General features: G+C 43.6%; 2 protein-coding genes across 3 annotated transcripts in view; one reads left to right on the forward strand and one right to left on the reverse strand.

The window, feature by feature from the left end:
• Positions 1–571: 571 nt before the first annotated feature.
• PPM1K (protein phosphatase, Mg2+/Mn2+ dependent 1K) overlaps positions 572–16,224 on the reverse strand; it is a 16,618-nt gene continuing 965 nt past the window's right edge. For both annotated transcript variants that reach the window (XM_027692779.1, XM_027692778.1), the window contains exons 2-7: positions 12,900–13,428; positions 12,237–12,337; positions 4,710–4,875; positions 4,027–4,171; positions 2,841–2,975; positions 572–2,505 (exon numbers count right to left, since the gene is read on the reverse strand). In XM_027692779.1, the coding sequence (XP_027548580.1) occupies positions 2,374–2,505; positions 2,841–2,975; positions 4,027–4,171; positions 4,710–4,875; positions 12,237–12,337; positions 12,900–13,339 (1,119 nt within the window). In that variant the 5' untranslated portion in view covers positions 13,340–13,428 and the 3' untranslated portion in view covers positions 572–2,373. The remainder of the gene's footprint in view (positions 2,506–2,840; positions 2,976–4,026; positions 4,172–4,709; positions 4,876–12,236; positions 12,338–12,899; positions 13,429–16,224) is intronic.
• LOC113972093 overlaps positions 15,107–16,224 on the forward strand; it is a 28,937-nt gene continuing 27,819 nt past the window's right edge. The window contains exon 1 of the mRNA XM_027692780.1: positions 15,107–15,900. Coding sequence (XP_027548581.1) covers positions 15,685–15,900 — 216 coding nt within the window. The 5' untranslated portion in view covers positions 15,107–15,684. The remainder of the gene's footprint in view (positions 15,901–16,224) is intronic.

Here is a 16,224-nt window from a genome sequence, read left to right on the forward strand (position 1 = left end):
AAACTGAAAGGAGCAGCATTTAGAACAGGACAGTGTCTATGGAGCTTGTCCAACGCCCTGTAGTGCCCCTCAAGTGGGTCTGACACTTGATACCAAAGCCACCCCCACAACAACTCCCTCTCCAGAGGCTGACTCCAACCCTTCCCTGTGCCTGGAGTAACTGCTGCTGGCTGTGGTTAACCCTTTGCTAGGAACTACCAGACTTGCTGTTTTAGCAGGACACTTTGGCAGGAGGAAGACTGTCAGATGTTCCTGCTGCAGCACAAACCAGAGCAGCTCTCTGAACCTCTGTCAGGTGCAATGTCTCCTCAAGTGCTTGGGAGAGGCTGTGTTTCACTATTTTTGCCACAAATGGATTGTGGGAATCTTCAAACTTGCTGCAGACTGAGAACCTGCTCTTGCTGGTACCAACTAAAAGTGCCGTCCCAGCCTCAGGTAAGCCAGGCTGAGCCCAGGATCAGCAACCATTCTGACCCCAGGCAAACACCAAACCACAGCCCTGGGGAAAATCTGAGGAGATAGAAAGAATTATGATTGTACAACAGTGGACTGCTCATTACAGAGGCCTGGGCACCGTACAGCAGAGATTTATACACACAGGCTCACAAGCTGTCTGTGCTTATAAACTGCATATATACATTATACACACCATGTAACACACCAAGTGATGGGACAAAACCAGCACACTCCAAACACCGAGTACCTAATGATGTCAGTACAACACGGTGCTCTGCTGGGTGCTGCAAGGTCTTCAACCAGAGGCAAGGAAAAATGTGTGGAATAACTGCCTATGTGACTAAGTAACCCTGGACTAAAAGGAAAGGGATAAAAGTAATGCAGATAAGTGCTTCACATTGGAAAATGAAGATCAGGGCAGGCGCCTCAGAAATTTTTTTTGCAAGGTGACTTAGTATCTTTTGCCTCTTTTGATTTTACAGTTGTGCAGTTGGAAACATCCGTAGAATGAGAAATACTGCAGCAAGCCTGAGAAAAGACCAGTTTTTCTCTGCCCATATTTCATTGCAACAGGGTGACCCAGAGGCCACAAGAGCTGCACACCTGATGTGAAAAGGAGGAAGGAGGTGGTCTGAACAAGACAACAAGACATGCAGGGACAGATCTTCACCTGCTGCCAACATGTCACCCGCAGTCCATGTCACAGCAGCAAAATGAGCTGGCTCAGAGCTCTGGTCCCCCCATGCCTCACTGGACACAACAAGACAAGTGGAAACACTTCCTTCAAGTATAAAACTATCTTGTGGTGTCTGAATATCTGACACCTCCTAGAAACAATACCCAAAACTTACAAAAATTACCTTAAGTTACGCTCTCTCCTTTCTCTAGCCTGCTTGGGACATTTTACATCTCCCTGTATACCATAAAGAGACAAGGGAGATCACAGCTTACTCAGACAACTTCAGCAGAGGGCACGAAAATCCTCATGTATTTATGAAGAAATAAACTGTCTAACACATCAAATCTTGAAGAGTAAACTCTTTGAAATTAGCTTCTTTTCTTTATTTAAAAAAAAAAAGAAAAGAAATTCAAGTTGATGAGAGTCTCTGGGTATCAAAACTGTGCGTCTTTTTCCCTCTTTTGTGCTCCTGTGAAGCACTGACACAGCAAAGAGAAGACAGTGCAGGGGACTGCTGTGTGGTCCACAGAGACTGTACAGGCTTTGGACTCAATGGAGAAAGGTTCCCATCTGTCCAACAGCACGTGGCTCCAGCCTAGTCTGTCTCCTTGTAGCTAGATCATGGATGATGGTGAGAGCATAAAGCCCTGCAAACCAGCACTGTCTCAGGAAGTTGTACAACTACACCGAATGCCACCGGCATCAGAACCTAAACACTTCCGAAACTTCTGCCTTATTTTTCACCCACTTCTCCTGAAGCACAGGGGAGTTTTGGGTGGCTGCAGCAGAGGAAGACAACAAGCCCTCCTTCTGTCTACCCAACAACATTGTGCGTTTGTTCCCCCACGTATTAACGTACAAGGGAGCCAGCGTGTGGCTCAGACTTACAGAGCTGCCAGGTCACTATTCCTGGGGAATACAGGTAGATATGGAACAACTGTGCAACCCCTCCAGCCTCAGGTGAAAGCCCAGAGCCTCGTCTATGTGAACAAAGTGATGTGCGGAGCTGCTGGGACTACAATCCCAAATGGCTGCCTCAGTGCCGACTGGAATAAAGGCAGGCAGCAGAATACAGTCAGCCGTAAGCAACAACGGGGTGTTACGCACCAAGGGAGCAGTGGCACCTTCTAAACACTGGGAACGGAAGAGATGGACAAGACACTGAGTCAGCCTATGAACAGATGGATATGTTCTCCTGTGTCCAGATGATGGCAGGGAAAGATGGCTGTGGCAGGTCTTCAGGCCCACCTCCCGCTGGAAGCGAAGCTGCGGCTGAAGGAGAAGCTGACCTCACCGTTCTTGTACTTGCCCCAAGCTCCAAAGGGCACTATGATAACCGTGCAGTTATCTTCAGTGCCAAACTGCACTGCCTGAAAGGAGAAACACAGTGTCAGCCCTGATGCTCCACTCTGGTATGCTCCAGAGTTTTCCACAGGATATGCCACCATCCAGAACCATGGTGAGACGCCGGCCATTTCTGTCTATGCCAATGACATATTCAGCACAGGAACGAGCTGCAGTTACAGTGGACTGTGAGCTAAGCAAGTTAATTGAACTGATGCCTGGCAAGGATGAGGCGAGATTAAGGGTAAGGAAAAAAGTCCAATTCACTTGGACGTGTGGTTGTATACTTGGGTTTTTTTAAACCAAAACAAACCAAAGAAACCCAACAAGCATGTGGTGCCCAGAGAAGCCCTGGCATTACCTGCTCAGTAACAACGTGGGCAGCTTCAGCAGGATCATGGCACTGGCTTATGAAGTCGCAGATCTCCTGGCTGTTCACTATGAAGTTAATCCCATCTGTGGTAAGGACCAGAAAGCTGTCGTGTGCGTGATGCAACTGCAACAAAGGCACACAGAAATAACAACAAAGGGGTGAGTGCTGCAAGGCAGATTACCTGCCTTCATGGTGTTACACTGTGTTGCAAAGCACTTTGTCCAGGGATACTGCCTGCTCTCCTGCTTTCTGTGCAAGGACTAACTGGAACCCCAATTCTTAGCTAGACAAAGGCTGCACCTTGAATCCTCAGGTACATCCATGGGTCACACACACTATGTTCCCTGTACTGGAGGACAGTGTCTTAAGGTGCGTCCAGTTCTAGGAAGCCAAAAGACCAGATCTATTACAAAAGACCAGATACATTATCCAGTAAGCAAAATTCTTTCTGAAAGCCAGGATTTCAAGGGAGACATGACAGCACTGCAGTCACCTCCCTAAACCCCTCAGGCCTAGTGGGTGGCATTTTTATTAGGACCAATTGAATGTAAGTTCCCGGGGCCCTGGGAGATGCATTGGAAAAAAGTAACAAACAGAATTCTGTGAGCTGAAAGGAGAGCCTTCCTGCCAAAGTGAAGGCAATTGTGCTGAATACCTTCTGGGTGGTTAATTTGTATTCCACACAACTACAGAGCTATGGTAAGATGCATCCAGCTGCCCTTTCCTCCTCCCCTCTTTCCTTTTAACTGTGCAAACCTCTACATATCCTACTTTTTTTGATGGTGGCCCATCCATATCCCACCTGGTTCTCAGTGATGGTTTTATACCAGCGTTCACCTCAAAGTTATTCATTTGACCACAAGACCCAAACAGACTAATTATTTCAGTAATAGATATCATATGTTATCTTTCTTCCCTTATCATGTATTTTTCTGTGAGAAATGAGTTTTAGAAGTTGATCTGGTTGATTCTAGTACCAGATTATTTTCTGTCCTTTTATTGTTATTCTGAAACAGCTTAATTAGAATTGCTCTCTGGTTACTTTATTAAAAAACAACGTGGCCATCAGGCTTCACCTGGGCTCATGTCGTGTGGGTGCTGCCACCTGCATCCAATACCTATGATGCCCCTTACTCCGAATGTTGCTGTCCCTGCTAACCAGACCTTCTTTTACCTGAACCCTTTTTGTTTCTGGCTGGGCTATCACACCACTGTTTTTAAGATCCAAATCTCCTATGCTCCGCGTCATTGCAAGTCTACCATTCACATGAGGTCGTCCCAGACTGTTCCAGGAAACGAAGCCACCGCACTTCTTAATCCTGTCCAGAGGCACAAAAGGAGAAGTGAACATGAGTTAGTGCTTCACACCATTACCGCCCTCTCTATCACAATTTCCATCCCTAGCTACAATGGGGAATGAGGTATGGAGTGTTTAAGATGGGAGACTGAGGGTTGGCCTTAGCTGTTAGAAGGTTCCATGGAAGGGATGTGTCTTGGTGGGATGAGTCCTGACCTGGGAATCACAGTGAATTTCTTCAGGTCTTGGTTCTAACTTGGCAGTCTTGGACAAGTCTGAACAATGTAGTCATGGCTCTGTACTGAATCTTAGTTATGCTGATCTTACTGCTGAGACAGTTTATGTTCATGGAGGGCTTTCCACATCCACAGTCCTCTAAATGGAACCCAATGAGTTAACTGGAGCTGTGCTGTTTACTGGCAGCTCAGAGGTGGCCTCAGAGCACTATGTTCAGCTCTCTACTTTCTTCCTGGCCCAACCCAGCAGCAGAACACAAGCCCATCCTGACTGGAGGCCTGGAGGCCGTGCTCTGCGAAGCCCCATCATCACCCAGCAGGTACCTTTCCTTCTCCTCCTTTCTTTCTGGAGTATGGTCAATGGTGAGTTTCATGGCCTTTCCCTTTCGGCACAGCAAAGCACGACTGTCTCCCACACTTGCCACCACCAGCTCGATGCCATCCCGGAGCAGAGCCACTGTTGCAGTGGTCCCAGCGTTCAGCAGACTTGCTATAAATGTCATATGAAAGAGAGGTTTTAGCACTGCCTCAAAGCGTGGAACTGTAGATAGCAGAAACAGTTTCAACTGGTAAAATGAAGACAACATGTGCTCTACATAACCAGTAAGTAATCGCTTCTAAGTTTAAACTAAATCTACACATTAAAAAAAAAAAAGAGCAAACATGCATGCACGTAGGACTGGGGAAAGAGAGAGGAAGTGGAAAGGATAAGTATTTCTGTGCAACAACACGGCTCCATGCAAACAGGGCAAGTGGAACAAAAGCATTTCAAGTTACATGGGCATCCCTTCAGCCTGTAGCAAGTAGTTTTTTCTGTCCCACTAGCTCAGCTCGAGTTACATTGATATTGTCCTTATCCCTGGGCACAGTGACTGCACAGGTAGCTCACCATAAAGGTGATGGCTCTTCCCTTCTGTTAGGTGATGAAGCAGGTGATTGAGTAATAGTAACTGTAGCTCCATGTAGGTCACCACAGGAAAAGCAATAGATCCCTCCTTTACCAGTCTGTGGCACCCTCCCATTGCTGTCAGAGCTGTTACACTCCCTCTCTGCTTCCCCCAGCCTTGCCAAGGGAAGAAGGGTTCAGCCAACAGGCCACTGACCTTTTTCAGGGGGGAATGCTACTCCCTTCAGATCCTGCCAATTTGCTGGAGGTGAAAAGGTGAAGCTGGATTCTGGGATTCTGCCTTGCCTCGTGCCTGCAAACTGATGCAGTCAGGTGGCAGTGGCTGCCCAGACAACCTGCCCTGGGGCACTGCTGGGATCATTTACAGGGTGTAGACTGACTGCCTAGAGGGTAAAACAGAGCCCTGAGTGCTGTGCTCCTTTTACAGTGAGCTGAGCTGGCTTACTGCACTCAGGGACCTTGGATTAACTTGGGCAAGTAAATTTAAGGGCTTTTCATTTAAATTTCTACAACGCTCAGGAATAAATAGAAGTGCTTGAAAACAAGAAATGTGAGTCTGCATATTTTAGAAAAGATGTGTAGTTTTATCTGCAGTGAAGAAAATGTGAGAAGAACTGCTCAGCTTTCCTTTTTTTCTTTGCTTTTTTTAAAGCAGTAGTCCCATTTTACAGTCAGTACCTTCCCTTCCTGCAAATTCTGCAAAGGTAACTCAGCGAGAGGTGCCTGGAAAGCAGTAACTCCTGCTGACTTGAGCTATCACAGTAAAATGTCTGGCCAGGACAAGCTATTGCCTGGAAAACATTTGCATTCACAGCCAAATCCCCTTGAAAGGCCCTCTGTGGGTCACCTGCATTCTGGGCTTTTCCAGTTGTTCCAGTTTTTCAAAGCAAGCCAATTTGAGGTGAGTTTTGGGCTTACTTAGGAATGTCAATCCCCAGTCATATTCCTGTTTTCATGTCACTAACAGTTAAATAGCTTTCCATCACTGCATCTGAAGAGCTCAGCTACAACTATCTGGCCCTGCAGGCCTGACTCCGGGGAATGGAGACAGATCTGAGACAGGACTGCATCTTTGATCCCAAGGAATGCCAGCCAGCCCCATCTCTAACCAGCTGCCAGCAAATAGCAACAGGAATGCAACTGCTCTGGGGTCTTGACAACCTCTTTTCCCAACCCTATGAGGCCTCAGCACCCTGTAAGTAAAACAGAGCTGGGAGTAAATTGAAGTGCACAAAGCCCTGAAAGATGCATTGAGCCTTGTTGTGCAGTGAAATCAGCGAGTTGATGGATCAAAAGGAAAAACACCCTCACAAAACAGTGTTAACTAAGCTTGTGTTATTATTTAAAACAGGTATTATTACTGCAGCAAGGACTTGGTTTAGCAGTACACTGAACCAACATGTCCATCGTGAACATTGGCCAAGTCAAACCTTGGCCTCTGTCACGGCTGCCATGCAGGCTGTGATATTCCAAACTAGACGACGGCAGCTTTGGGCTGGTCAGGCAAACACTGACATCCTGTTTCTAATTTGAAGCAAGGACTAGTCCGGTGCAGCCTCACTCTGAGGCACACTACGAAAGTGAGATGCTAACAAGTACCAGTGTGATTAGGAATTTTAGTGGAACCAGTAAAATACCTGTTTTAGCCAACAGTTAAAAGAAGTGAAATAAAGAACCTACATAAAACTACCTTTTTTTTTTTTAACAGAAAATACATTTTACTTAGACATTAAAATTAATGCAGAATTGCTGCTACTTTCCCATTTCATTCTGTGGTTTTGGGACTATGCTGAGAAACACAAGGTATTTCTGAAAAAGTTAAGATCTGTAGCCTTTAATTCATAGAAGACTAAGAACATTTGGACATTTGGGTGAATCTGCATCTTTTGAGTGCAAACACCCAAAGAAAAGAGCTGCTATCACAAAATCAAGTGATGGTATTAAAGAACGGGTCAAGATATTTTCTAGAATTGTGGTAATAATGGACATAGTGACTTGACAGTTTATTAGTTAAATAGCACTTCTAGAAAAAAACACAAATGCTGCTCATGATCTCTTCTTGGAACCAGTTCATGATCTGGGTAGGGATGCAAGAACATGGATGCAGCATTATGTGATTTCTAGCACAACTCCAACCCACAGGAATGATGATGGGAAAACATTTCTAATGCTTTACAACAACTGCTGCTAGTTTATTTAACAATACAAAATATGTTGCATCAGCATATGTATTGGCTTTAACAATGAAAGAGTTTATTTTGTTTTCCTAACAATATCACTATAAAACTAAGATCTTTCAATAGGTTCTTAACACTCACTGGACAACTTTTACTGCAAGTCATCTCAACTAATGTGACAAAGAGGATGTGGGAACCTTCCAGTAGTCCAGGCTAGGAACCGCCGGACTCCTTCACCTGGGACAAAATTAAGCAGATCTCTCTTTCCACTGAAGCCCAGCACATGTCCAGGGCCTCCAGTTCTAGAGCTGCTGACCAGGTACAGTGTCTGCCACAAATAACACGCACACAGAGGCAAATAGGAAATTCACCCAGGGACTTTGTTCAAACAAAATAAACCTGCAACACTGGAGATGAAAGAGTAAGGGCTGCAGAACAGGGGAAGTGTCACTCTCAGGTTTGCCTGCACTGTCTGTGCAGGTCAGATGGGAAGCACTTCAGGCTTGCATGTGCACCTCTGGCCACAGATAAATCAACCTCAGTGTTTCTGGAGAATTGCCACTGTTCTCACCTTCTTTCTAAAACTGTGTGACAAAACCATTTTAAATTCAGCCAAAATAAAATCTACATTTTTTTTTCTCCCCTGTGGAGACAAGTAACCAACCAACAAATCAACTAAAGAATTTTATCAATGTTAGAGGGCCAGCTGCCTCATATATGGCAAGAGTGGCCACTTTGAAGAACATTTTTAGTACAGAATATGGCCAAATCTGTTTCCTCAATTTATTTATTTTTATATATATATATATATTTATATATAACACTAAAATGGGGAGTCCAAACCAGTGCCAACTGAAATGGGGCCATCTTAAAGGCACTGAATAGAAGTATACGAATTGTTCTGACCCATGGGAAATATGCAAAATTAACACCCCTTTAATATTGTAATTAGGAGCTTCTAACTTGATTAGGTAATAATCAGGGTCCTTGGATAAAAAGGCTTCCTTTGCAATGTTGATGGATTTAGGAAATACTTAAGTACAATTTCTGCAGCTCTCCCTTTTCCTCAGTGTTGCAGGTTAACATATGTAAAGAAATAAAAATCATTTTTTGAATGGCAACTTGAAAAAAAATAACAAACCCAAACCCCACTACTTTTGAAATTTAATTATTTTTAAATAACTTTTGCTGTTTGCTCAGCATAGTAATGTTCAAGAGGTGCCTTTCAAACATAGATACACCAATTAATACCTGGCTATGTTTTAATAAGATGGCTATTCCAGAAGTGAGTGGTCAATGTGGTTAGAGTTGGATGCACTGACCCTGGAGGTCAATGGACAGACCACCTGTAGTTTTCTCTGAGCAGTGGCTCGCAGTGAACAGGAGCAGTAACAATACCTTGTATGACTGCACTGAGCCAGGAGAAGGTTTATCTTACATTTCTCCACGGAAATGCTCAAATTCCCTCAAGCACACAATTCACATTCTTATTTCAGTCCTTGCTGAGTAAAGCTATTCAGCCTTTACATTGTCAGTTTTTATGGCTGGTCAAAAATATCCAAAAATTCTGCCTATCTGAGGCAGTTGTCCCATGGATAATGACATTTGTTGGATGTGAGCTTCCTTTGCTGCGTCCTATACCTAAGTTTAGCTGGGACTTGAAAGTGACTGGATATATTTAAATGCGTGGAAGGGAATGAAAATGCATTTTTGAAGAGATACCAAACACCAAGCTCCAGGGCTCAGGCATATCTCCAAGCTGTTAATGATTAGACAGGATTTAGGCAGAGGACAGATTATCCCAGACATACCTATGGCAAGTTTCTTATGCTTTTGTGTGAAGCAACAGGTACAGATCACTGTCAGAGTGACAGTCTCCAACAGCACTAGTGAACTGCATGCCAAACACAGTAGCAGTACCTTTTTTTTTATTATTGAAAGCTCACAGTAACTATTATGCTATGTATTTTCCATCTGTAATTTCCAATATTTTATAATTGTAAAGTGACCTACAAAGGGCCATGCTCTTGAAGACATAGCTAGGGGCTCCAACAAGGCACATCTCTAGTTCTGTTAAATTTGTGCTATTATGTAAGGGTTTCACCCCTTAAATAGTAAATATAAACAATGCCTTAAACATCCAATCTTGGCTACAGGGATTCGTCCCAGGACTTAGGTTCCTTCAAACACCCAGGTACACACCCAGGTCAAATTTGGCTGTGTGTTAGCAAAGACCTGGACATCCTCAACATGCACTGTTGGTTTTTTTTGCAGACACAGTGAAAGGAACAAGCCCTGGAAGGGCCATTTACTGGAACAAGACTAAGCTATCATTCCCCACTTCATCAGCTGTGGCCAGGTTTCTAAAGGAGGTCAGTCTTGGGGAGCATCCAGCGTATCCCAGACACACCATTACACAACCAGCCACCATCTTCAAGATATTCTAGCAACTGTCTGGACTGTCACATCTAGAATAGCCACAATTAATCAGACATTTTGCTGGCAAACTGAATCAGTTTGGAATAAGGCTTCTAACAGACACATGCCAAGCACTGAAATTTTACGTAACTTTCGAAACATGAGCAACAACAAAAATATCCACACAAAGCAGTCAAAACACGGTATTGAATTATTTTAGCAACAGATATGCAACAAGTTTAATCCATTCATAAATCCGTACCCTGTTACTCCATTCTTTGCCTTAGAGCTTGATTTTCATCCAAGAGCACTGGGCACTTAGATCCCACAGGCTCCTTCAAGAGCTTGCAGGTGCTCAGCCTACCTGAGAAACACTGAGTGCCTGCCAGAGTGTGGCCCCTGTGGATGTCTGACAACGCTTTTATCTTCTATTTTGCTTGACCTCAAGCTTTTTTAATTAAGAGGTCATGTCCAGTATCCTGATAACCACTGCATAAGTTTGCTGGCATTAGGCAGCACCAGTTAGTTAAATGATATGAAAAAAATCCTACAAGCAGTTCTAAAATGCTCAGCTTGCTGCACAACTTGTCTACGAAATATTGTTCTAATCCAGTTCTGTAAGTCTCAAGTACAAAATATTCTAATTGGAAACCATTTTCAGAATAACAGAATAATATATCAAGCACAGTTCTCAATCCTTCTCCTCAAGGAGCCACTCTGACACTTAACAGAGGTTCCTGCAATGAGCCAAACCAAGAGCTGTCCTACTCACAGGGGGGCAGGGAGGGGGATGAATAGATCTTCGTGTTAATGAAAATTAAAGGTTCTGATCCAGGAAAGCACATAAACTAGCCTTCAAATGCTGTCTTGAATTTGGGCTTTTAAGAAAACATATTTGCAAGGAGGCTCTAGGATAAAAAGCACATCTGCTCTACTGATGAGTCTCTCATGAGCTCAGTTAAAACTCACCCCATAGGTCAAAAGTGACTCCTGACTTTTTTACCACTGAAATACAATGGGAAAATGAAATTTATAGATTTAATACCTTTAAGGGCTGCATTTCAGGACTGAAGAATTTTTTCCTGATACCTTAGCCTGTACCAAGGAAGAGGAAAGGTATGCGTCCCTCACAGTGCTGCAACAGTCAGGCTGCCTGTCCTGCCAGGAAATAATTTGAGTCTACCTAGATTCATCTAGCAGTTAAACTGCAGGAAGCCATTCCATTTCTTGATTGTAGTCATTCCCTGCTTAAGAAAAGCAGCTTGAGAATACAGTATCACTTCAGTCCCTAGAGGGCTTGTTGGTTTCCAGTCTTTCTGGGAGAGAAGACTTCTACAGTTTCCATTCTGGAACAACCTCAGTCATTTTGCCAGAGCCTCCACCAGCACTGGGACAGGTTTTTTGTTTGTTTGGGGTGGGGAAGGTGGGTTTGGTGGTTGGGGCCTTTTAATTGTTGTGGTTTGTTGGTGTTTTTTTTTTAATTGGGCTTGTTTGTTTCTTGGGGCTTTTTAAGATTGGCTAAACTGACTCTCAAAATTTTATCTCATGACCAAGAAAACTCCTATGACAGAGCTGGGATAGGCACCTCTATCTCCCTTCCCAAGTTACTCTCTATAAGCTCCAGTTGCTGGAACTGGAACTTCAGATGTACTTAGTCTGTAGACACATACACAAGAACTTCATTAACAGCCAGGATTACGGAGTCTAAAAGGGCTGGTGTCAGCTTTACCACAGCCTTACCACAGCCAAACTTGTTTTCCTCTTCACTGCTTTTTTCCCTTTCACACTCAGCTACTCCTGTGATTCTGTTTGTGCAGAAGCAATATCAGTTGCATTAATTGTGGCTTATGTTCCTCCTCAGGTGCAGCAGCCACGTTAGAAAGGGGAACTTTGACACTGCTGCTTTTAAAGCATAGGAATAACAGCTTCAAAACAAACAAACATATAAAAACACCACTTCCCACACACACAAAAAACCCAAACAAAACCAACCCCCCTCCACGTTTCTTGCACAACAAAATTATGGTCCTTGCAAATCTAAATTGCTCTTTGCTACCTTGACAAACACTGTCCTTGACAGAATCATATTAAGAGAAATTCACTAATGATTATGCTAACGTTCAGATTTGTAACTCCCACAGTAAATTTGATTGAGACTTTCAGTAGCTGTTTCATTTTAGGGAGGTAAACCATAATTGTTTCATTTGCAGTTAAGTGATCAGAGCTAAATCCTGTGTTAAGTAAAACTGTTTTCAAGGACTTTTCTGGACATTTTACTGCAATACTACTGAGCAAATAAGACATACTTTATTGTCCACACCCATATAAGTAGAATATCTTTTTACCTACCTTCAGCAGAGAGATTAGCATGCCTTTCATAGGCTTTGTTTATTTCTATAAAAGCTTTGCTCAAAACATTCTCCAAGTTCTCCTCCTCAGCAAGAAATTCCCTGGAAACAAACAAGCAAACAAAAAACTAAACTTCTCTCCAAGAAATACATATCTTGATCAATCTGCTTCATACTCCTATCTGCTCCTTACACACATTGAATAATGTTGCATTTCAGTGAAAAGGTAACATGCTTTTACTAATGACCTGCACTGGAAGCATAATCTTGTAATTCTACAAATATTTAAGTTCCTCTTCCAACATCCAGGGACGGGATAGAGAGAAAAGAGTGTAAGCAAACTGCAGGTCAGCAATCACAGTGACCTCATGTGAAAACAGTCAATTCACACTCTCCCTGTGTTCCCAGTCATTTCCTGGATGGTGAGTACAATCGTGTTTTTCTCTCGTCTTTGTGGGCTTGCTCCATAGGGCGGGCACCACACAGAATAAGTTGTTCATAGCACGTCTGTTCCACCTGATGCTCCTGCTGTCCTGTTAGGACAGGTGGCTACATAATCTAGGAAGATTAGCAACAAGGTAAAACCCTCCGATTCTCTCTCAGTCCTAAGGAAGGAATCTCTGCTGAAATTTATTTGACACACATTCACTTGATGTGCACTTACTTAATATATTTTTCCATGTATTTATCACAGAAGTCAGCTGCTGCTGCCCCACCATGTCCATCATATACTGCAAAGTACAGGATATCCTCGGTCAGCTGAGAATAATCGAACCGGTCTTCATTCTCCTTGCGCTTCCCGATGTGGCTTGCGCAGCCCACGTTGGCCAGGCTCACTTTAGGAATCGGCTTCCCATACTTTATGCTTGGTGGGAGGAGAATAGGCTCATCAATGCGATTGTCCCAGATGCCAAAGGTGTCCCATGTGGTCGGCCGCCCGCTCCCATCTGGATCGAAGCGGGAAGCACGGCGCTCAGAGCTGGAGATGTAGCAGGCGCCTGTCGGGCGCTTCTCGTCTTGCAAGAGGCGGGACGTGAGCACGGCTCTCCTTCTTACTTGATACCCTCCATTTCGTACCAAATTAATTAAAGTAGCTGTTGACATAACTTGTCTTCACAGAGATTCTCAGGAAAAAAAGATCAGGAGTAAAAGATACTGCAGCTGCTGGAATGTCTTGGAGAACAATGAGGAAACTGATCAGGAAACAAGAAGCGCGGGAAAGAGGAATTTTCAGTTACATCATTCAGGAAACAATGTCACCCTCAGAGCCCGTTAATCGTGCCAAGCACAGCTCGGCCTGGAAGCAAGTCCAGGGCGGTCTGTGTGACTCACTGACAAACTATCCTACACTCAGCAGCCCACATCTAACCCGAGTGCTGCAGGCAGAACAAGGTAAGGCATTCCTGCTGGCCACCTGCAAAATGACATCCTGAATTTTCAATGGTTGGGGTGGTTGTGATGGAGCAAATGAGAGTTATAATGACTTCACTAAAATATGAGTATGTGAAAATATGAGATAAGTTTGTGAAAATGAGTTTATCATACATGCTTTTCAAACATCCGCACTGTGGCTCCCCGGAGAAAAGGGGGAAGAAATGTATTTCCTTAGATTTTAAAGCGTTTTTTCATCTGCACAGGATATTCAGTTCTGTCACATTTATGGAGGTCTTGAACAATACTTTTCAACACAAACCTGCAAAGTTAATTGTGATTTTTTTTTTGTACTAAGAATGACCACTAAGAGTGTATCCTTGGACATCCAAAATTGCACCCACAACCTTCCCCCTCAAACAAATCCCATGTAGCTATTTGCTGTTCTGTCTGGCCTGAAGTTTTCTGTCACATAACCCTGAAATGGATTCCTTTGGCTAACACAGGCAAGCAAGACCTTCTACTGGCTTCTCAGATCTCTTTTGCAGTCCAGATAAATTAAAACATTCTCCTTGGCTCAGCACAGACAAAAATTCACTAATGATGACTCATCTAGTATGCTGAAAAATGTTCAAGGATTGGCTTATTTGACCTTTTGTAGAGTAAAAGCTAACTCAGTGAAACTCTGGGATGCAGTTTGTGGTAACTACATGTTGTTGCACAAGAGTAATTTGAACTGGACCATCAGATCACTGTAACTCATCAGGCAAAATTTTAAGTTAGGGATTTCTAACTTAATTGCTTAAAGTTCGCTGAGAGCAAAATTATAAGTGAAAGGTATTATATGCCATAATAAAGGAACTAAAAATATCCGGGCTTATGGTGAATGCAAAAAAAAAAAAAAAAGGCACCAGAGTAGTCTGACATAATCGAGCAGCAAAGAGCAAAACGTGTACCCCAGAGACATTGTAATTCTGGGCTGGGTGCCTGGCTCTGGTACTTTCCCCAAGCCAGTCACAAGTGTATCTGTAGATCTGAAATATTTTTTAAAACTGTGTTTTTAAATAGCTACATAAAATCCATGTGCTTGTAAAAAACATGCAGTTGAAGGTAACTTAGTAAGTGGTTGCGTTAGTAGAAAACGGCAGTGACACAGCTTTTGGGAGGTATTCATTAAACTTGTTCACAGCTCAAAGCATGTTGCTTTAGATGCTCTTGGTTTACCTTTCATGCAATTTCTGCATGGAAAGAGGAAAGGTTTCTTTACTTAGCACTTAAAAGTTAACTCTTGACCTGATAAAAGGCTGAATGTTCTGGAAATCACTGTTGCATCAGTTGAATGTGGAACCACTTGGAATTTTAAGATTTTCCATTTTACTGCAGGATGATGGCAATATCACACCCTTATTTCAGTGTACTTACAGGTATTTAAAAACTGATTTACTTCCTCGAGTTGCTTTTTCTTTCCTGTTATCCTTGAATCGTAACAACAGCACGTTAACTTCCTTCTGTGAAACACAGCACGAGCAAATTGAAAGCCTGCCAATTAACAAAACCCACACTCATTTTCACTTCTGTCAGTTTGAGAAGAGAACATGAAATGCTACTTGTATTTAGATTCCCCTGTATCCACAGCATGAATCAGAGGATCAGTCCAAATTCACAAGCTAATTAATGCATTTGTTCCCTATCAAATTCAACTCTCAGAAGGCCTCTTATTCCAGCCAAAAATAAATGCTGACGACAGTTTTGGTTTTCAAGCGTCTCTGCAAGTCAGGAGCAGGAACCTGCTCTTCACTTTCTGTTATGTAAACACTGTTGCTTTTAGCTGGACACACAACAGTCTGTGCTTTGCTAGCTGGTATGTCTGCAAACACGAACTGAGGTATTGAAAAAGGAGGGGGGGCACTGCTGCTAAAGCTAAAGTCCAAGATGGACAATTCTAGATGGAAATCTGCTTTGAGGCGCTCCATCTGATCCTGTTCACCTGTACACATTTAACTCAGAGAAACACTTCCTGCAGGCAGGAAGGGAAATAGAATGCTTAAGGCAGCGAGCGGTTAAAACTGTAGTTCAGCATGCGTGGTGCCTCTTTTTACAGGCTGGCTGCTGCTCGGCGGATGGAAATTTTCCAGGCTGCCAGAAGAAAAGAGGGAAAAAAAGGAAGCCCGGAAGAAAGCGAAGGCATGCCTGCTGCCCCGGGGGATCCGACGTATGTGAAAAGGAATGTGCAACTCCAAGTGCACTTGCCTCGCGTGCCTTCCAAACCCCACAGATGGAGGCAGGACCGAAGGGTATGTTAACTGTTATGTTAAGCTCGGCTTAAATCAGAGGGCTGGTTTGTTGTTTCTTTTTAAATCGGTGACAACCTAATCTCGCCCCCCCTGCCTGGACAGCGAACTGCACACATACAGCAGCAATTTAAAGACGACTCCGCTGCAATATACTAATCACGAATTACTAGTCTACTAATCACAGAACCGGGTTTATTCTGTGCATCATGACAAAAGCTGCGCGGATCGTCGGGTAGCGCCGTTCAAGCCCCCGCTCCTTGCCATTCCCAGCCCCTCTCCCTGCCATTCCCAGCCCCTCTCCCTGCCATTCCCAGCCCCTCTCCC

This window comes from Neopelma chrysocephalum, unplaced genomic scaffold (assembly GCF_003984885.1).
Source record: "Neopelma chrysocephalum unplaced genomic scaffold, ASM398488v2 Primary Assembly neopelma1_88, whole genome shotgun sequence".
Taxonomy (NCBI): domain Eukaryota; kingdom Metazoa; phylum Chordata; class Aves; order Passeriformes; family Pipridae; genus Neopelma; species Neopelma chrysocephalum.